The following is a 21,505-nucleotide window of genomic DNA, read 5'->3' on the forward strand; positions in this document are numbered from 1 at the left end:
TTATTCACCCAAAAATCTACATTTTGTTGACATTATTATTTGTATCTTTGTCCCACAATTGCTATTGATATCAAAAGTCACCCCCGTTCATATCAAAACTCGTGAGACTCTTGCCTTTATTCTTTTAGACGACAGTTTGAGGAAAGATTTATTATGACGCATTCTCATAGTACTACACAATGTGCTCCTGTATTTCTATAAAAATAACAAGATAGCTAGAGAGAAATACTCAAATGCCGTGAAAATTCTCTAACAAGATTTAGGTCTAAGTAGTTTGAGAAAGACAAGAAATGTGCATGCTACACGAGGTTAGTACTAAGTGTACAATACAATAGAAATATAATCTCTAAAGTACTTACTTAAAGGAACGTTATCAGAACTTAGTCCACCAAAAAGGAAAAGTCTGTCATCTCCTATTGGAGTCAACGTGTGCCAGGACCGATCTTTTGGTTTCTCTCCACTGATATTAATTCTTGGTGAAACAAATTAAAAAAAAATTTCAAAGAATGCTGAAAATTAACCTGCCAGAAAATTTAATAATTTAGTTTGTCGTAGAACAAGCTTGGATATTTTCCCAGTGAAAAAGCTGCACTTACGCAAGCTGAATTCACTCTCCAGAAGAGCGGTGTTCAAATATAAACAAAGTAATTTCTTGTAGTGACTGTTCTCTGAACAATCAGTTATGTAAAGATCAAATGTAAGGGCAAATGCATTGATTGTTCTTTTGTTTGTCGTCTTAAGATCACTAAAGCCACTACTTAATGTACACCTGAAGGCACTTAAGACAGCAAAGAAAGGACTATATATGCAAACAAACTGCACAGTACCTGTAGGTAAACAGGGCTCAGTTATCCGAGATCAAATTTATTGAATCCTGAGGGGCTACAGTCTCTCTACTCCTACAAAAATGATCTTAAATGATACAAGGATTATGGCTTTATCTTTTATCCCAAAGCTACCACCTCTTCAACCACTGTGCCTTTTAAACACAATGGTGGGTCACCCAAACCTTGAGATAAATTTTAGTAAAAAGTGGAATTCTGAAGTACAAAACAGATGTAGGTTTGTTATTCTAAACATCTGGTCACGGTACAAAAATACAGATTTGATACCGATTTCATTTTAGCTGCACAGTTGGGTGTGCTTGAGATGAGAATCTGAACAGTAAAGAACCTGGACGTAAGAGATTACATGTGGTGGGTGGCCTGAACGCTCTTAGTTTAAGCACTTAGGGGTACAGTCGTCTCAGGAGGATCCCAACAGTCAGCAGAGAAGAGCAAGGACCTCCAGAGGGCATCAGCCCACCTAGTATCTTGATGCTAAGCAGAGAGGCAACTTCTGTTGTAAAGTACCTAAAGTTAGACACAAAGAATTGAGGCCACTGCACACTCAGCATGTCCTCGCTTCCGAAAAACGATGGAAGCAGCACGTGCAAACACCTGTAAGCTCTCTCACAGAGTCAGAATCATAGTCGGAGACTGTCCAGAGCGGGTAAGAAAGGGATGTTCAGCCTAGGTAGACTATATCTCAAAGAACCAGCTACTTTTTTTTTCCCCCCACATCCACTTTGCTAAAGTGAGGTGAGTGTAATATACACAGATGTGTGCTCAGTCTACAATATGAACAGCGCAGAGTCATCTATATTTCCTTTATAATCAATCAAGAGAAACAGGTCCTTGAAAAGCACAACTCATGATTTATTTTAGATGTCTGCCTTAGCAGCAGTTGTCTCGTGCCCAAGAAGTGCCTATTTCTCTTAACTGAGCACAGAGGAAGCCTGGGGTGAGCAACGAATCTGCAGTTCAGTTAGCGGAATTTCACTGCTGCGGACTGCGAAGCAGCTCTCCATCTGGAAGCAAAGACTGAAGAATCATAGCTAATTAAACAGTGATTGCAAAACTGTTCTACTAAATTTGGCACTGAAGTTGAAGCCAAGTCACAATGTTTGAGTGCCTGCTTTGCATAACTCTTGTATAAGATGCTTCTAAAATTGGCAAAAGAGGCAGACTGTGCTGAGATACAACAGGCTTTGATGTTTAGAAAAATATATACCAGATACAGATGGGTGATAATGTTTCAATCTTTCATGTTACTAATAAAAATAGAAATTAAAAGTTATCACAGTAACAGAAATAACAAAATATTGAACATTTTGAGTACCAGGTCAGTGGAGCTCAGGGAAGGCAATGCATCATTGCATTTGGAATTTTTCTTTTAGGAGAGGGTGCCCAGTAAGTGAATTTGAATGTAGGACTGTACAAACCAAGTCCCTCCTTGCTGTGACATCTGTACTTCACAGAGAAACTTCAAACACCTGCAGGCAACTTGTCTTAGTCAGCAGCATTCACACAGCCAAACTTTTTAATCTGTATTAAATCCTTGAGTCTTGTTTGGTGATAATTCACATGGCAATCAAAGATAATCTCTCTGCAGCTGCAGAATGGCTGAGATAATTCTGTTATCAAGATCAGACAGGTTGTATCCTGCCCAATTTTTAATTCATTATCAGATCAGAAATCTCAGTAGAAAGGAATCTGAAGCAACAGCATAAGAAAGGAAAGGTTCCTTGCAGTAAACAACTGGAGGAGAAAATACTCACACTGACAGTAAACAAGTCACCTGTAAAATACTGGAATGTCACTAGGGCTTTTTAGAGGCAGTTTTCAGCTGAAAATGGATTGTCTGATTAGAGCTATTCAAAACTACTGCTGGCACTCAACGGATAGAGTGATTTTCTTTACTTCACACTCTTAATACGTAACTTTATTGGCCCCAGCAAGCATTTATTTGCTATATAAATTTCAGACAAAAAAAAAAAAAGAAAAGGAGAGAAAAAACCCAACGGCCTGTTTATCTCCTGTGTCTTATTTTACAGTGTGTGTGTGTGTGGAATCAGGGGCCTTTGGGGACAAAGGTCTTCATATTGGAGATGATCCCTACAAATGCCCAGTTTCTAATACAGCCACCACTACTGATTTTATGAAAGGAAGCATGCAGCCAGAAATAATTTTCCAAACAATCTGTGCAAAGACAGACTGTAAACTAGAATCAAAATGGAAACACTAATTTGCTATTGTTCTGAAAGATACACACTGATTTTTGCTCCTCTTGTAATTAGGAGCTGAAATCACGCCAAGAGGTATTGTATGTTTGTGCATGCTGACAGGTGGCCCAGTAATGAGATGATTTTACCACAGTAGGTAATTAATAGTCACAAATAAAATATTTGGAGAGAACACCATCTAGCCCTAGGAAAGTAGCCTGCCTGCCTTCCCTCCCCCCCCCCCCCCCCGATTTGCGGCTGACAACGGCTAATCTAAATTCTGCTGTGACAGTCTATTTCTCAGGTTTCCCTAAAATCAATCACTTTAGTAAGGGAAGAAGAGCACTCAGGCCTGTGAAGCTTCCTGTAAGACCAGCCTTTGATTAGTTACCCCTCTAGATATGAATAGATATGAATGCTTTACCTCCTGTGAGGTGCCACCACAGCAGCAGATGCTCTGCAAAGACTCTTTTTTCCCTAGTCTCTTAAATCTCTTTTTTTAGTCTCTCAAAGACCCTTTGCAGAGGTGCTATAGAATGGCTGGATAGTAGGCTCCTAAGTTTATAATGATCAATCTGTACTAAATCATGGGTAAGTCTTGTGAGCTATTCTTGGATCACAATACAGAAGTAGTTGAGTATTGGAACAATCTTCAGTTTTTCAGAATGGCTGAATTTAGTATTACCATCCTTAGTCTTAGTGTGTACGTATGGAAAAATCAGCCTGTTGTAATCAGATCAAGAACAGAAAGCACTTTTTAAAAACTTCAGTATCAGTTTTCAGATGCCAAACAAAAGGGAACACTGGCTGATGAGGACTTAGACAGAACTTTGACATTGACAGTCCTCCTGCAGGGCCTGAAATTCCTCTCATTGACTTTTTGATCAACTGTCACAGGTTTCCTTTTTTAAAGCAATGAAAAGCAAGCCAAACAGCAACTGCTCATGCAACAACAACAAGAAGTAGTAAGCAGCTAAAGCAATAATCTGAATAATCAATCCACTCAGAGGTACAGTCCACAGTCTAAGAGGGACAATTTAGGTAGAACATTGTTAATTTTAAAACAACTAGCAAAGAAAAAGGGGAATTAAACTGATGTTAATTATACGTGCTAATTAAAGAAATCTTCAGAGAGAAGTTTTTTTTTTTTTTATTTTCAAAGGGCACTGTGGAACTGCTTTGTCCTGCTGCCATCAGCAGCCAGAAGGAATGGATGGAGGATTGTGTCTACTCCCCCGCTTGGCTCTCGTCTGAGAGGGCAGAGGAACACCCTTTGGTGCAGGACCGGATCAGCAGTCACCGGTGGTTAAAGGTGCCCATCACAGGTGCACGAAGCACGTAAAGCCCTGGAGCAGGATCAGCACTGACATATACTCAGGAAAGGTGTATTTCGTGGTCTTTTGTGAAATTACTATTAGGTTACCTTGAGAACACGAACAGAACAGTGGCTATCACCCATCAGCTACTGTTTATCTCCTGGTTTGTCTACCAGCTAACAATATACCCACCGATTCTACACATGTAGCAGGCACTATCATAAATGCTATGTGCAAGCAAACAAACCTTAGGAGTATACTAATACCCAATTTAGTTTAAAATGGAAATATTTAGGTCATGTTTTTACTTGATTTTTAAAAAATGGTTAAGATGCTTATTTTGGAAGGGCGGGGGAGACCTTTCCTCCATCTGTACCATAATGAGCCAAATCTACATAGTAAAAACAGTATTAAAGGGGACATAAAACCTAAATTCCATATGGATAAATGTACCCATCTTGAAAATTACGATGTTAAATCACTACATGCTGTGCTTAAAATAGCATCATCAATGCTTTGGTGCAGAACACAAAAAGTTTAGTAACTACTATCAAATTAAATTAAATTGAAATCACAATATAACAGCTGTTAAAATAGTCCCCAAACCCCCATCCTCCTCTTGGAAAAGCTACAAAATTAGCCCTAGAACTATTTAACAATATGTTGCAATCTGCTGTGTTCAACTTTAAGTGTTACAGAGAGAAACCTACCTTCCAGACCAAGTCCAAGTGTCTAAATTCAGGCAGTGCAAATCATTCATTCTAGTTTGCTAAAACAAATAAACAAAATCCCAGTTGTGTTATATTGAGCAAACAATGAGCAAAGTATTTCAGTGAGGCCTTCCCAGGACAGAATATTCCAAGTAACAATATTTTGAAGAAAACTATACCCATGTGCCTTAAACCGCCCCTGTTGTTACATGGTAGATGAAAAGCATTTCCTCTCAAAAAACCCATGCAACTCTCAGAAAACTAACTGTCAGGAATATTTACAGTAATGCAATGGCAGTATGGGGCCAATTTTAGCTTTTAATAGTAGTTTAATAGTGAAGAACTGTGTGACAGTCAGTTCCTGCAAACATATTCACTTTTCATCCACAGAATTCATGGCAGGTAATTGCAGAAGGTATAATACTCTACGTACACTTTCCTCTCATTTTTCTTTGCATTCTGATCAGAACTATGCATCCTCCTGCCTGATCACTATTCCTTGAAATATTCTAGTAGGTACTGTACTCAGTACATGACATCCCTTAAAAAGGTTCATCACATCTGTGTTTTTCTCTCATTTCTGCAAGGTTCACAAAGTTACTACTAGCAAGAAAGAGGTTTTATGACCCTTTAGCATTTATCATAAAAATAGTAAAATGTATCAATAAGAACAATGGGAAACCAATACACTTGCATATCTGCCTGTGTTTTGAGATGAAGAAAGTAATTGCCTTAGAAACATAAAGGGCGGGGGGAGAACATAAGACAGAATTTCTTTGCTTTAGATTGTAGCAATATTGTCAGAGGCTCGCAATACACTTGACTGACGTTTGTGATTCCCCTAGGCACTGCAAAACAATATCTGAGAAGTAGGGAAATATATCTTGCCTTACCTTACAATTTCTTTTCTCCTAGGGTAGTCCATAGATCTATTAGAATAAGCCTTTCTCCAGCTTGCAGATCCTTTGAGGCAGAAACTAGACTTGCCATTTAAGTCGGAACAGGAGTAGTTTTACCCCTGAGAACTTAGCCAGTTAGTGAGTTTGAGAGACTTCCAAAGCTGTCCATCAGAGCTATGGAAAGTCTCTCAGGGTATTTCAGGAAACAGCAAGGTTTTCAGGATAGCTATGGCCTCCTCTGATTAAGCACGTGCTAGCCCTTTTCTGCCCTAGGGAAGAGAATGTTAACTAGCATTTTGGAACGCCTTCAGAGAGGCCAACAGGCTAAAGAAAAGCCGAATGTGAAGGCTTTTATGCATTGCCTGAGAAACTTTATCCCTGCAAGAGGGTGAATATAACAATAAAGCGTGGTCCAACTGACAGCTAGTGGAACAGATCTGTCTTCCATGACAAGTCTATTCAGTTTCCTGCTCCTTCAGATGGCTTTGAAGGAGATGCGGAACAAATTATACAAGCAGAAAGCAAAATGCAGTTACTGAGTATCTTCTGCTGTACCTGTACACAGCTAGACACTTGGGGGTAGGGTGGGGGAAAAGCAACATCCTGGCCTCTACAACTAAAAATATTTAATCATCTTGGAATAACACAGTTCGATACGGAGGACATCTATTAAAGAAAGGGAAGAAAGAAAGTTGCTGTTCTGTTGGAAATTAAGGTTTCAAGAAGATTCTGTCCAAGACCTCCTCGCTGACTTTCCTTTCCTAGGCATTAGGCAGAAGATGGAGTAGTTTTCAGTTTCTTGGTCCCTGGGAAATCAATGTATTAAATCTTTACATTCTCATGATTCAACAGATTGACAGACGCATAATTACATCAACCTCATTTTGAATTCAACACACAGCATCAGCTGGACATTCATGTCTAAGATCCAGCCCTTCAACATAGTTTTAACAAATGAAAATGCCTTTCTACCCGACCCTTATTTGGGAAACTGTAAAGCACGCAGTCAGGTTATAGTACCGCCACTATGCAAAGTTTTCTTGCAGTTTCTCATGTATTTCTAAATGCTGCCTACTATATTTAATCATTTAGCTGATAATCCTAAAATGATTCTTAACTGGCTTAAAAGCATCAAGCATCAAGTCTCATAAGAGGGTCTGCACTTCCCTTTGAGCTACAAGGACTCCTCAGACATCCTATGGCATGTTCATGTGTTTGCAGCCCAGTAAAACATTAACCAGGATCTGCTGTGTCTCGGGATTAGCTTTCTAGCATGATGAAAGGCATTAAGGGCGACATATTTACAGCTCACTGCTGTTACAGTAAACTCTGTGCAGCTCTCCATTCTGAGATTTACAATCAAACAGCTAATACAGCTCAAATCTTTGTACGAGAAGGACTGCAGTTCAGTGTATCTTCTGATCTTCAGTGACAGAAAAGATAACAGGAAATATAAACATGCATACATTAAGGCATCGGATGCACGAAGAGCTGCTGGAAAGACTTTGTTTTATTACTTCATCATTCTTTACATGAAAACTTTCCACCTAAATCAAACATGAGACTTGCATCAATTTTTGGAATAACTCTCCTTCCTTCCCACTTTCTCCCATTTCTGTTTTTTTTTTTTTCAGGGGCTTACCTGGAGGAACAGAGTCCACATAATACTTCTGAGCCTGTTTTCAAATGATTCCTGGTACAATTGATTTTGATCATCATCATCATCTTCTTTTACCAGTTCTAGCTCCAAGTTTGGAAAAAGGTGCCCTTTCCTCCCAGAAAGATGAATAGGAGAAGCCTCATGACACTTCCTGGCCCTTTCTGGTTCCTTGTAGAGCCTTTTCCCTGGGAAGATTTGTATTATGGTGAACTAGAAGGAGAAGGAGGAGCAGAGCAACCCCGTATTTGCTCCTTAATTTATGGAGAAAAGCAAGACTTCATCCTTTGGGGAGGAGTTACTCCTGGTGTCAGGAAATGTAGTGTTTTTCTGATGTCTTTAGCTTTCCCTTCCTGTTTCATGATTTACATTAATTCCTCAAGCCCCACTGAATGTTCCCTAACCTTTGTCAGTCTCCTTCCATTCCAGAATGGAAAGTCAATCAGTAACAGAGTATCACTAAGGTGAAAACTACACTTGCTGCTCTCCTACAAAATTAAATATGGCTGTCCAAAATTTCACTCTTCTCTGACATTGTTCCAAAGCGGTTTCACTGAAATTTAGCAAATGGTTTCTAAGGCAGCTGATGCTACCTGAGGAAGAGAAAAACCTTTTCCGATCAGAGCCTTCTTGTACTTCTGAATTCTGTAGTGAAATGGTCAGAGCTAAATAGAAGCCAGGGGGCATGTCCTCTTAGGGCACATCTAATCATGCAACAGCACAGTGGAGAAGTAACAGGTGAGCTCCAGTTTACCAATAATTTCACTTGCAGAGGCTGCATGAGAATCCTAGCTTGAGTTACAAAGCAGTTCAGTTGCAACAGGCACAGTGCAGCAACCCTAACTAGCCTGACACAACACTCTATGCTGTTCTGTTTCTGGAGTGAAGACCTCTGCACCACGCAGAGACAGCCCTTGCTAACAGAAAGCCAGAGGGAGCAAGGCTTTGAAGGCTGAGGAAGTGTTCAGAAATAAGCAGTAGGCCAGGCTGCGTGTTTACTTCTTCGCATCTAGGTTTCTTTCCCTCTCACGTCTGCAGGCTTGCTAAATGAGGAGCAGGATTCAGTCCAGCTGTGGTCAGCAAGAGCTCATTGATACAGCAGACACCAAAGAGCAAGCCCACAGCAGAGGCACAGGGCTCACTTAGCCTGGCATGGCTAACCCTGATGTACAAGACTCAAGTACGCCTGGATACTTTTTCAGTCTCTTGTAATAGCCCTTTCTTTCCTTAGCTATTTGGAAATCAAGTTTCCCCAAACCTAGAGCTCTGGAAGCTACCGTGTGCAGTTCTCACTGCCAGAGCTGAGGCGTTAGCAACAACTCCAGAGATCAGGAGCCTGTATGAAAGGCCACATAACGCATAATGGTAACAGCAAACAGGATCAATTGTGGTTACTTTCTTTTCTGATTGTTCTGAAATGGTACTTGGGTGAACTTTTCCTGCAGCTGTGGGAGGCAATTCAAACGGAAAGACTGGCTGGACACTGTGTGACCATTCTGAGCCTGCCTTGATCTGTATGTCTGGTTTCTGTCGGAGCAAGCAGGAGTAAGCCATTTTGTAACAGAACTGTAGACTTTCCCTGAGAAGAACACTGCATTCGAGTACAGCTTTTACAGCGTGAAAAATAGGGCACAGGGAACAAAGTGCAATTTTACACTGTTTTACTTGCAAGTACTTGAGAATACAGGGTTTAGGTTATGGCAGCTTTCCAAGATGAAGTTGGCATATGTTCACCGTAGGGCATTTCCAACCAACAGTTCATTCCTCCTCTTTCATATAACAAAACTATAGAAACACAGCACTGAGGGCTTTCTAAAGCTTCTTTGCTGTTATTTTTCATAGTAGTAGAGACAGAAAGCATCAAGTCTCACCCTTTAGCTGAATATGATTAAAGGCTCTAAATTAGCTGTAGGTAAAAGGAGCTGAAAACAAATTTAAAAAAAAATATGGAAGAGTACACAGAAACTTAAACTAGGAGGCTCTTTTACTTGCCTTACAGCATCTGTTTCTCATGTTCCTGATAAACTCCAGCTTATACAGAGACTTTAAAAATCTTCTCTTTCCTATGCTTTTGCAGCAGTTCTAAAAAGAGTTGGTACACTTTCCAGCCCATAAAGATAAAATTTTCCTTGCAAAAAAATTTACAAACGATAGGGGAGCCTGCATTATTTAAGACTAGTTGCTACCATCCTTATTTTCAGACATAAGACAGGAGTATGTTTTTTTGTATTGCATTGCTGCCTCAGGCTTAAATTCTTACATTAATGCTTCAGCAGAGAACTGAAGAGAAAATCTCCTCTGCCTAGTACTAGAAAAATTAAGTGTGTTGCTGAGAGGTTTTAGTATCTCCTTGCTCACCAAGGGCGGCTTCAAGTTTGTTAGGTACAGACAACCAGGGGGATGACTCCTGCGATTTTATTTTTTTTTAAGTTAAAAAGAGCTAGGAAGAGTTAAGATTATATAGGAAGAATCTAGCCTTGATTAACTATGCACTGATTGCACTTAATTGCTCTTAATGCTGCCTTTGACTCTTACCTAGGGACAACACATTTAAGATCCTCCCACAGTGTATTAAATGGTACAGTCTTGGATCAACTATGAAGAAAGCAAATACAAGTACTACTCCTGTGGTAAAGAACTTACGCTGGATCCACAGAATAAAGCTGTTCGCAGCAATCTCTACGGTATGCTGCACATATTCTGTACCAAGGGCACAGAGCATGCTAAAGGGAAAGACTGAGACTGCAAAATTGACATTCAGAGAGCAGAGGAGAGACTTTACAGGGTTGGAATGACCTGTGCCTGCCGTAGCCTGTGCTATCAGTAACATGCTGCAGCATCCTCTACCAGTTCGAATGTACGCAGACTAATAGCTTTGTATCCAGACGTTACAATCACATGCTGCCCTTCCAGACAGCAGTACTTCAGCCACTTACGTGCAAAACCCAAAAGTTTAAATTATAAAGCCAACTGAAACCCGATCTTTCCTACCTTTCAGAACCACATGTTACAGTTGTAAATATAAAATCCTGTATCCCAACAGCTATTCTGAACTTCACTTTCCCAGCAGGCAAAACATCAGGGTGAGAGAGATGTGTTTGTGAGTAATGGACTGGTCTTACACATTTCCTCTTTCTTTAGTAGGGGGTGGCTGAGATCCAGTTATATTTACGACTCACTAGCATTTCATTAAGTGAAATGAGGAAAAAAAAGCCAGCAGGTTTGATGTATTAATCTGCTAAGCTGTAGCAAGCACAGAATGCTAGCATCTCATAATTTATTGAAAACCTGGTCTATCATCGGGCTTGCTTTTGCTCCACTCTCAAACCACCATCTCCTATAGAGGTTACGCATCCATCAACCATTTTTGTTGAGTTATAAACATTTGCATTTACCATAGAGTCATCTGTTTTTTCCCCTTGTTGGGACAACGTATGCTTCATCATTAATACTACAGACAGAAAGACAGACTCTTCTTTTGTAAGGTAGAGGGGGATGAAAAGAAGCATCCTGGATTCAATGCCCCTAACACACAGGTTAGGCCAAAGACATTTTGGATTTTTTTTCTACTACAAAGTGATTTGCTATAAAAAAAAAACCCTAACAGTCAAGAAAATAATATTACTGCAAATAAAATGGTTTAATTAAACACTAACCAGCACTCGTCCTCCAAAGATGTAACCTTTATTTCCCAGCACAGCACATGTGTGAGCTGCTCGAGGCTGAGGTGGATCTCCACCCTGAAAGAACCAAAATAAGATCCTTCAGAACATCAAAGTGCCAGACACAAATAGCAGCAAGTCAGTAACAGAGAAACCGAAAAGGTAAGGCCAACACACATCAATATGCTGGCAGAACTGCATCTTTAAAAGCAAATCATTTGCACTCATGTCCAAGACTCCACAGATATTAGAAGATATACCTAATTGCCAAGGACAGCTTTTTTGCCAAGTACTGAGTTCCCTCAGTTGCTAATGTTTAATATGTTCCCTCTTGGGTCTGATTTATCATTGCTTTACATAAGTGAAATTAAATGAATTTATCTTTAATTCCTAAGCATAAAATTACAATAGCACATCAGTTATTGTTGGTATCTCCTGTGCAGCTTTATTCTCCCGAAGTGCACGCCATCAGGAACTGGCACTAAAAATCTCTGGAAATCAGATCTTAAAATTTGATGTTACATCCAGTAGCCACATGCCAAAAAGTCTTCCCTGTGTAAATCAGAAATAAAGACTGCAAAATTGGCTTTTCCTCTCCAATGGTCATTTCTATTTTTGCATTTATTTTTATAGGAATTTTAGAACATCCTATAAAGACCATAAAATAGAGTCAGACACTCATTACAGCATCCTTCTACTACCGAGTCCTCACGTAAGCTCACCAGGATTTTATGAACCTTTATAGTACACTATCATATTCACTTCAATACACAGAAACATGCACATTACTATTTTACTAGGAAAGTGAGTAGTATACATGCTCCTTTGGAAGACTTTTAAAATAATGTATTTGCTGAAGAATATCCGATCTGTTTATTCTAACAATATAGCATGACTGGGAGATATTCGTTCAGAAGATTTTTCAACTTTAACTCTTGCAAGGAATGCAGCAACTCCATGCACACAACGCTCAAAATAACAAGCACATAACCCTCGCATACTAAACATGTATCTTCAGAGAAAAACTGAAGGCCTGAATTAGCAATACAGTGAGTTTGCTATCTCCCCTTGCCTGCTTTAAGTTTCTGACAGCTGAACAGTGAATCAAGAGAGACTGGACTTCAAGACCGCTCTTGTTCTTTCACCCCAATGCATTATCCTCCACACTGACCCATCAGCTTTGTGAAAAGGGGCGGGGGTGGAAGGAACACCTCTCCAGGCAGACCGTAATCTCTCCTACGGTCAGCTCTCAGTTACCTGTGAGATAGGTTATCCATGCTGCAGATTAATTATATGCACATACAGTCATCCAAACGGCTTCATATCAAAACAGTTCAGATAAACGGGGTTTGTTAACCTCATTTTGGCACCATTAAAACCATTAAAATGTGTTTCTACCACGTGCTCCCCACAGACTTTCGCTTTGTTCCAGAAGGCCTTTGTTAGGTGTGAGACAGGATGAACACAGAGCTGGCCTGGGTTAATGGCTGTGCTCCTGCCACGAAACTCTTCCAGACCCAACCCCAGGCAACGCCTACAAGGACACCCAAAGCTGGTATAATTGCCATAATCCATTTCCGCAGGACCCAAGCTTACTCTGGGAGGAGCCGCTGAAACACCTCCAAGTCTCGTTCCTCAGCCCCACTCTGCTATTCCTACTAAACAGTTCTCTGGAGTATTCCAGTGCCTTGTCCTTCCAGTAGCGGAATGCTGACAGTAATTCTATATTCCCAACAGTTGTCTTCAAGCTTGGATACAAAGCTTTATCTAAAACCTATACCCTAGATACAGAATACTGTTATCATCTTCTAATGTATCCAGATTTCTAATACCTCTCTGAAGCTTATGGTATTTTTTGCATCAGAACTGCACTGTAGAAAAAACACCAGTCTAATAACATCCTGTGGGAAAAAAAAATTCTTACCAGTTCTGAATTTTCCACATTTCAGATACACTGAGTGTCCTCCTGTTTAACGTTATAAACCTAAGCATATTCAAATTACTTTTCCCAACATCAATTTCTACAGCACAATAACTATTCAAAATGCAGTAAAATCACAATTGTGTCAAAAGACTAAAAAACACTCACTCTAATTGCTGGCTGAGACCAAGTTTGTGTGGTGGTATCAAAAACATGGACATCATTATGCCATCCCCAGAATATCTGTCCTTCCTGAAAAAGAAGTTAAAAAATTTAAAATATTTTATTCTACTTTAAAATCTTCATCCTTATTAAAGGATACAAACCCAGAAGCAATCTATCGAAACAGAAAATAAACTGAAATACAGAATTTTATTTAAAAAAAACATACACTAATATTTTTAATAATGATGCAGCAGCTCAGGTCTAGTTCAAGGTCAACAGCATTCAGGAATGTTAGGGCTAATGACACTTTGGAAAATGGGCTTTGAGCTCCAACATCGGTCACTGCAGCAGACAAATTCTACCTTCTAATTTTTCGTGTAACATACCAAGAAATAAATAGATTGTACAAAGTAATACATTTCTGTAAGTCAATATTTAACATTTGATGAAAGGATCTATACTCCCTTGAATGCATATCTATTTCTTATTAACTCCTGTCACTAAATGATCAGTCTCCTCCTTTCTATTAGCCATAAGAAATCATTACAGGAAACTAGCTAATCCAAGCATCTTAAAGCAATGGCATTTACTCTGGATAACAAAATAAAGAAATTAACTGAAAGTATTTGTCAGACTTGTGAAGCTATAAATTCCCTCCCATTACTTCAAGGAAAGAAATCCTGAAATTTTCTGGGAGTTTCATATTTAAAACACGTCTTTGGATTTAACACACTGCCTTTGCTCCTGCTTTGGCAGCATTTTGTTCCACTGCACTCAAAGCCTAGCACCGGGTACTCGGAACACACTGAACACCCACTGCTCCTAACATGCAGTATCTGAAATTTCAACGCTAAGCAGAAGATTCTAATTTTCATTTCTGCTGATGCTGCAAATAAAAGAAAAATCGGACAGATTTTCATACTTACTGAGTATAGTATAAAAGATCACATTTTGACAATTAGAAAGGACAGATCACTCTGAATTGCGACAAATCTCTTACCCAAAATGCATCATGGACATCAAAACAATCACTCAGCTCATTATGCTTCCTACAGCCATAGCCACCAAAATATATTAGCCTAGAAGAACCACAACAACAAATCAATTCAGTTAGCTGTTTTGTAAGCAGCATTCAAATGAATAAGCTGTAATAATTAATTTCAAATTTTGGTTTACCTACTGTACTACTAATAATACAAACAAAATATTTCATATTGTACCTAATTACACAGCAAACCTTACCGAGAGGAAGGTAATAGTTACACTCCCCAAGAAGCCTGACAGAAATCCACACAAGCGAGGCAGGAGGCTCAAGATACCTCATAGTCCCTATTCTCTGTTCCTCCATCCACAAGCTTATTTATCACGGTCGCATTTTCAGAGGCGAGTCTCCGAATGACACGTAACACACAAGACAGCGAAATGCCTGTGCTTCTGCTAGAATTCCTACCCTTTTCTATTGAAACTCCTATGCTCCTGCTGTATTTGTTAGCCTACTGCGTACATCTTTTCACAACCAACGTTCCGAAGGTTCAGCCCACAGACTGCCTGACCCACAAAGTCTTTCTCTAGCTCATGAAGAGATTCTTTCAACTAGCACTACTGAACACATTGCATTGCAAGTATTGTTACACACCTCCCAGCCCAATATTCCACCCATGAAATGGCCATCCATAAGTAATGGTTCCTAAAGTTTTGTTTAACTTCAACATTTGAGGATATTTGGTATAGTTGTTAGTGATCTTGGGAGAAGACAATTTAGGAAATGATGGGATGGTGAAGGTCATTCCAGACTGACATTCCTAGGGAAACAGAGTTACTGAAAGCATTGCGCAATACACCAAGACATCTTGATCTGCAAACTCACAGCTTGTGAAATTCTGAGGTATACTTCTGAAAAGGTGCATAGCTTATCCAAAATACTTCTGTTAAGTATTTGCCACCTAAAATATGCAATTTTCTCAGTATGCATATTACTTGATACCCTGAATAGATTAATTTAGTTCTGAATAATCTTGTATTAACAGCTATGGAGAAGTTGTTCAAATATATGTAATTTCATATACCTTGCAGTTAAATTAGAATTACAAACCCAAGATACAGTGGAGAGGCATTATACAGTTCATGCAAAACCTCTTTACAGAGAAATCATTTTCATTTTACACTGTTCACTGTATATCATATTCTTCTTTACAATAACTCCTATAACAAATCACTGTCATCTCGCTTTCTTGTGACCAGATACACCACAATATCCAGACACTCTCCACAATAAACACAAAATCTGAAGTACTATATTTATTTTTAGCTAAGTATTTTTTCGAAATAGACTCAGTAACTTTTACAACACAAATACCTAGGTTGACTTGGTTCTTATAAAGATACTCACTGAAGTGTCTTTGCAATTGTCAATATCTGTATGCTGTTGAAATCCTTGAAAATGTACTAAATATATTTATTGCAGGTAATAATTTAATGCTTACGTAATCCAACAGAAAATCAAGGTAATTTTTATACCGGTTTTTAATATGTGTTAAAATGAAAACCACAAGTAATAGATGCATAATGATTTTTATCTAAAGTCTCAAAGCATTCCAGAAACTTCCACTAAATTTCCCAACTCTCTCCTAAAGTGGATTTATACTTACCATTAATTCAGCTCACATGTGAGACAACTCTGGTAGAAAGTTGTTAGGAGAGTTACACAAAATCCCACAGCAAGTCAAGCTAAGAATTAGAGTTTCATGAATCCCAAACCTGTGTTCTCTTCACTTTACAGTACTTCCTCTCTGCAATTAACACATATTAAATATTCTTAATGTGTTACCTGTCCTTATACACCCAGCAGGAAAGCTTGTCACGTGGTGTAGGAGGTTGACCTTTAAAATTTGTAATTTTTTTCCACCTATAGGTTCCATTTTTTGTTCGCAAATTAACATAATATAGCTTAAAAGAAAAAAATTACAACATTTTCAGTATAAATGATGTCGAAGAATCCAGCACAAACCACCAGCAAAATGCACAGCCCACCACCCCCAGAATACACTACTTCCTTTAAAAAAATACAAAACAGGAACTGAAGTTTACAATATGTAGCAAGATATAGGAAGATTCTGACACACAACCAGAGTACAACAGCAGCGAGCATTAGCAGCCCGTTTCCTTGCCTTCTCTCAGCCAGAACAGAACAGTAACATCCTGCTCCTCCCAGAGTCAGCTGCAGCCTTGCAAAAACCTTCTGCACGACAAACAACTCTCAGTTCAGTTCTACTGGCAGAACCATCAGTAGTTCAGCCTAACCTAACTAGGTAACTGCATAAAAACCAACACGGCATGTGAACCGAGTACTAAACTGAGATCTGATTAGATGCTCAACTTCACTTATTTTCTACTCAGGACTGAATTCTGACTTCATTTACACTCGGTGATAAAGCAGCTCATTTCAATCTATTTGCTACTCCAGCCTTTAGTTACAAGGAGAACTGGTAGCTATATTTTAACTTTAATTATTACCTGATTATATAAGCAAGGTAATCACTATCAAAGAGCAAAAATAAACATGATATTCTGAGATCAGTTTCAATTATGGCTATCAACATCTTTTTTTTTTTTTATAAAAAAAAAGGCAACTGGGAAAGCACTGGCAGTTTTCAGAAATCAATACAGAAAGTTTCACGTAATGGGTCTCATTCTGAAGCTACGATTCAGTGAAAGATCCCAGAAAAATATACGCAGTTGAACCTTCAAACAGAAACTAAAGATTTTTGTCAGTTTAAAAGTATACTTTTTCTACAAAAATAAAGCTTTTCCTTAAATTTCTCCTTAACTCAAAGTACACCAGACAAAACAGTAAGGTCAGCATTATAATCCATTCAAATTCAATATGTTATGAAAGAAAAGCATACAATACCCGATTACTGTATCCTTTATCATCAAATCCACCAAAAATGTACAGCTTCCCATTAATGCTTGCCCCACAGCTCCCCGACATGGAGGTAGGTAGCTCTCCTTCCATTAGGTGCATTGTCCTGCAATTTAGCACATACATTAAGTCTTCTAATGCTGCTTTCAAACTTGCTAAAATTAGCAAACCTAAACCAGATGTATTAATAATTTTTATATTTAAACCTAAAAATACAGTTGCAACGTTCTGGCTGTAACTAGGGCTATAAACTATAGCTGATATATGAGGTCAGACTCCCGCAGTGTAAGAGGACTTCCATGTGAATATTGTGCATACGTTTATGAAACATCTCAATTCTTCTGAAGGTGAAGCCCACACGGACAAAAGCATTAGTAGAGCTGAAACATTAATTATTCAAAACCTGGAAAAACTATTAACTCCAAAAACTCCTGAAATGAAAACACCGTGGTGGTGGTGTTATTTTACAAATGGAAAACTGAGGCAGAAGTAGAAATAAAGGTCAGAAGTACTCACTAATTTTGGTACCCAATACGCCACTCCCAAAACTACACTTTACACTGTATTTAACATAACAAAAAATCTTCAGTAATGCCAAATCTAGCAATGAGCTCTCTGTTCTGCAGCAGCAGCAGTTCCTAGCCTTTTCCTTGCTAGTCTCACTTACAAACCAGTAACTTCCTGCGATGCAAATTCTATCGTCACACAATCTCAAGCACTACACAACGACCTGGCGAAACTCAATTTCTGCTGAACTCACAGGAGGCTGAGCATTAGGCCAAGAATCACTGCTCCACACCGAGAACAGCTTTGCTAGGATCTCCGATTTCTGCAGAAGATAGGGACCTGCATTTCCCTCTCACACATACACACACTGAGGACGTGATTTCTTTAGGATCTCCACCTGGTCACCACACCTTCACTATAGATTTGGCAGCCAAATCCCAGTCTGCCCATGCTGGCACTCCAGCTCCTTGCCGCAGCTTTGCTGCCAACACCTCATTTGCTTTGACGCTCGGGTTTCTGGTTGAAGCTTCCTTCCCCTGCCGCTCCCGTTCATTTTTCTCAGCTCTCCACCTGACTTGGCTTCGTCCCTTCCAACCGCGTCCTTGGCCCAGCCTCCCCCCTCAGTCACAGTCTCCCACCTTCAAAGCCTGATTCTGCTTTTTCTTCTCTCTGCTAGGTCTAGTATCACCACACTTGCTGACCCAGTCAATTCCACTTATTCCCTTCCTCGATACATTGCAGCTAGATGCCTTCAATCTTTTATCACTGGTGGCTACACAGAAGATAAGAATTCTTACAGCTTTGAGTTCTGATGCTTGATCTTACCCCAACCTGAAAGAACTGGAGGCAGCCATGAAAAGGAAAAGCTTTTTATGCACGAAATCCCCAGATGTGAATGATGCGTGTGCAACCTGTCCCTATGGAAAACAGCGCTCGCTAGCAGCTGCCATGGGCACCGCTCCCAAAGACCTTTGCTCTGGCACCAGCACTGCCACCGGCCAGCCCACCTCCCCCTTCTCTCCCCCCAGTCCTGCTTGTTCCTGTGTCATGCGGCGCACTCAGCTGTACGTGTACAACTGTCTGTGCTGTAAACTGAATGAGATGAAGAACAGATCCAGGCTAAAAATAACCCTGGAAAAAGAAAAGTTATATTTAACCCAGATCACTTTCCTGATCCAATTTCCTGTGTGACCATACAAACAGCTGTACCAGTACAACCGATACGGGGACATCGGGGTGAAAAACGAGAGAGTACAAGGTTGCTTTAGCCAGCCCTTTCTCCAAAAGAAACAGACAGCAAACCACAGTCTCAGTGAACGTACAATCTTTGAAATAAAGAGACTTGCTAGAACTTCACAGCTAACCATACACAAACTGTTGTTTTCAAAGTCAGTGACCTGACCACGCAAGTGTGGACTTTCACATATACTGTAAGGCACCTTCCTGATTCAGCTCTCCTCCCCTTTTCCCTCCATTTCAATTTGTTGCTTTGAATACAGGTATGCAAAGAATCTTCTGAATATGGGCATGCAAGAAATTCTGTAAACACACGGGAGACTAGAAAGAGAGCTGGCAGAAAACACATACAAGACCAAATAGATACTACTTTATTGGCTTGAATGCAATTATTGTAATAGAAACCACTGGAAAACTTTAAAAAGAGGTATTGTTATCTCTCCCCACATATGATATGTAAACACAATGAATATAAAATGTAAATATTAAATTGCTAGCAATGTGCAAGATCTGGTTAGTTACAAGTTATTGACGCAAATGCACTCAGAACACAATTAAGAAAAAATAAGTAATTGTAAATAGATCAAGAATCCTATTATCCAGTGTTTAAATATTCATTTTGGCATAAAAGCTAATGTATGGAGAACTAAGTCAAAATAAATGCCCAAACGAAATGCACCTATTTTAACAACAGAGCCTTGAGCCAACCATTTGAAACATCCTCTTGAAAAAAACTATACTTAAGGAATTAACGGGTTTCCTACAGTTAACTTGCAAGTACATATGTCTGTTCTTCAGTCCTTACACTAAACATCTGCTATTCAAACTCCAGGGAACACGACCAATAACTCATGTAACTGAAGTCTTTTCACTGCAGCCAATTGTAATCTATGCAAAGATCAACTTTACGTATTAATTAAATATAAATTACGCAACTTACCACAACCCACTGTCCATCTCATAGATCCAGAGCTCATCATTAGGCAGATAAACTTCATTTTCTTCAATTGACTAAAACCGAAAAAAAAATTTGCAAATGTTAAATCAATTACGCATTACACACCATACGTTTTAAAATGAAATACCAAATCATGTTACTTAGCAACACAGAATAATCTTCAGGAGACAACTACCAGAGCATAAGTCATACCCCAACATTATCACTCTGATCATTACACTTTTAAACAGGCAGCACAATAATGCTAATATTTTAGATTTTATACTAGAAGTTCAAAAAAAGATGTTTTTCATTTTCTGAAGCTGTTAAAAATATTATGCTAGGCACTTCCCGATGTCATTGAGATTTGCCGATTGTTAATAGCATCTTTAATCACTCATTTTAAGGTGTCAAGATTACAAAAAAAAGGTTTGGTGTATGAGGTAGGAAGAAAAGTGTTTCAATATTCAAAAAGCAACCAGAAAATAATACAATAGCCAATTTGTAACAATAAGAAAATAGCACAGGCGAACAATTAAGTCATTCGGAAACATGCACAACTGCTACTAACAAGCAGCACAACAGTACCATAACAGGACCAACCCAAGAACCTTAAGAGAGGCTGTCAAAGATGCTTCCCTTCTCTATTAAAATGCTGTTACTAAAGGAAGGATTTTTTCAGTCACTGATGCGATCATTCTGAGCAAATTTTGCTGTAACTCCAGTCTTCACACCTCCAAATACAGAGCATCAAAGACGAGCGCCAAAGTATTAACATTGTTCTTTGGGGCTTTTTGCATCTTTAAGGAAAAGAGGGTCCTCCTTCACCTGAAGGGTTTTTTCCTCATTCCACAACCCCTTTTCATCTTTCCCAGAAACTGAGACTTTGCCAGACTGTGTAGATGGGTAAAGAACCCAACAACGAAACAGAAAGCCAGAAAAAAAGTACTCATTTTAAAAATAAGGAACTTAACTCCTCAGGCCCACTCACTAAAGGCACAGATTGACCAATGTAATGTTTTGCCAAGAAAGATGCAAAACAACATAAACCAAACCAGATTTGAAGGTCCTGAATTGAAACTCACTATCTTTTGTTTTGGGAGATACTTTTAGTTAGGAGGTAGTTCTTGGCATAATGGAAAAATATAGAGAAAAGTGTAACTGAAAAGCACAAAAAGAACAGTTACCGCAGCGACTGAAGGAATGAACTTGAAAGAACAAAACGTCAAATATAAAATAGCTCACCCTATGCCATAACACGAAGGAGAAAATTAATTTCTCTGTGGAAACCAGATCTACAAAGACTCCGAAACAGAAACCATGTAAGAAAGAAAAATCATTTGGGAAATAAGGATGAGGAAGAATAACAAACAGGAGAAGGAAGCCAAAAAAAATGCAATTGCGGCACTTGGGTTGAGTAACAATTACACCGTTAATTACTGTCAGCATTGGAAAGAAATGGAAGACTGTGAGGGAATAAGCAGCCAGAGTTAGTAAATTAAAAAAAAAAAATAAAAATTAAATGAATAT

General features: G+C 39.1%; 1 protein-coding gene across 1 annotated transcript in view; it reads right to left on the bottom strand.

Annotated features, from left to right (window-relative positions):
- Positions 1 to 21,505, bottom strand: part of KLHDC1 (kelch domain containing 1) — a 30,178-nt gene that overhangs the window by 6,025 nt on the left and 2,648 nt on the right. Inside the window, exons 2-9 of the mRNA XM_075427285.1 lie at positions 19,979 to 20,049; positions 17,284 to 17,401; positions 16,201 to 16,319; positions 14,374 to 14,452; positions 13,377 to 13,460; positions 11,282 to 11,365; positions 5,070 to 5,128; positions 360 to 472 (exon numbers count right to left, since the gene is read on the bottom strand). Coding sequence (XP_075283400.1) covers positions 360 to 472; positions 5,070 to 5,128; positions 11,282 to 11,365; positions 13,377 to 13,460; positions 14,374 to 14,452; positions 16,201 to 16,319; positions 17,284 to 17,401; positions 19,979 to 20,049 — 727 coding nt within the window. The remainder of the gene's footprint in view (positions 1 to 359; positions 473 to 5,069; positions 5,129 to 11,281; positions 11,366 to 13,376; positions 13,461 to 14,373; positions 14,453 to 16,200; positions 16,320 to 17,283; positions 17,402 to 19,978; positions 20,050 to 21,505) is intronic.

This window comes from Opisthocomus hoazin, chromosome 7 (genome assembly GCF_030867145.1).
Source record: "Opisthocomus hoazin isolate bOpiHoa1 chromosome 7, bOpiHoa1.hap1, whole genome shotgun sequence".
NCBI classification, from domain to species: domain Eukaryota; kingdom Metazoa; phylum Chordata; class Aves; order Opisthocomiformes; family Opisthocomidae; genus Opisthocomus; species Opisthocomus hoazin.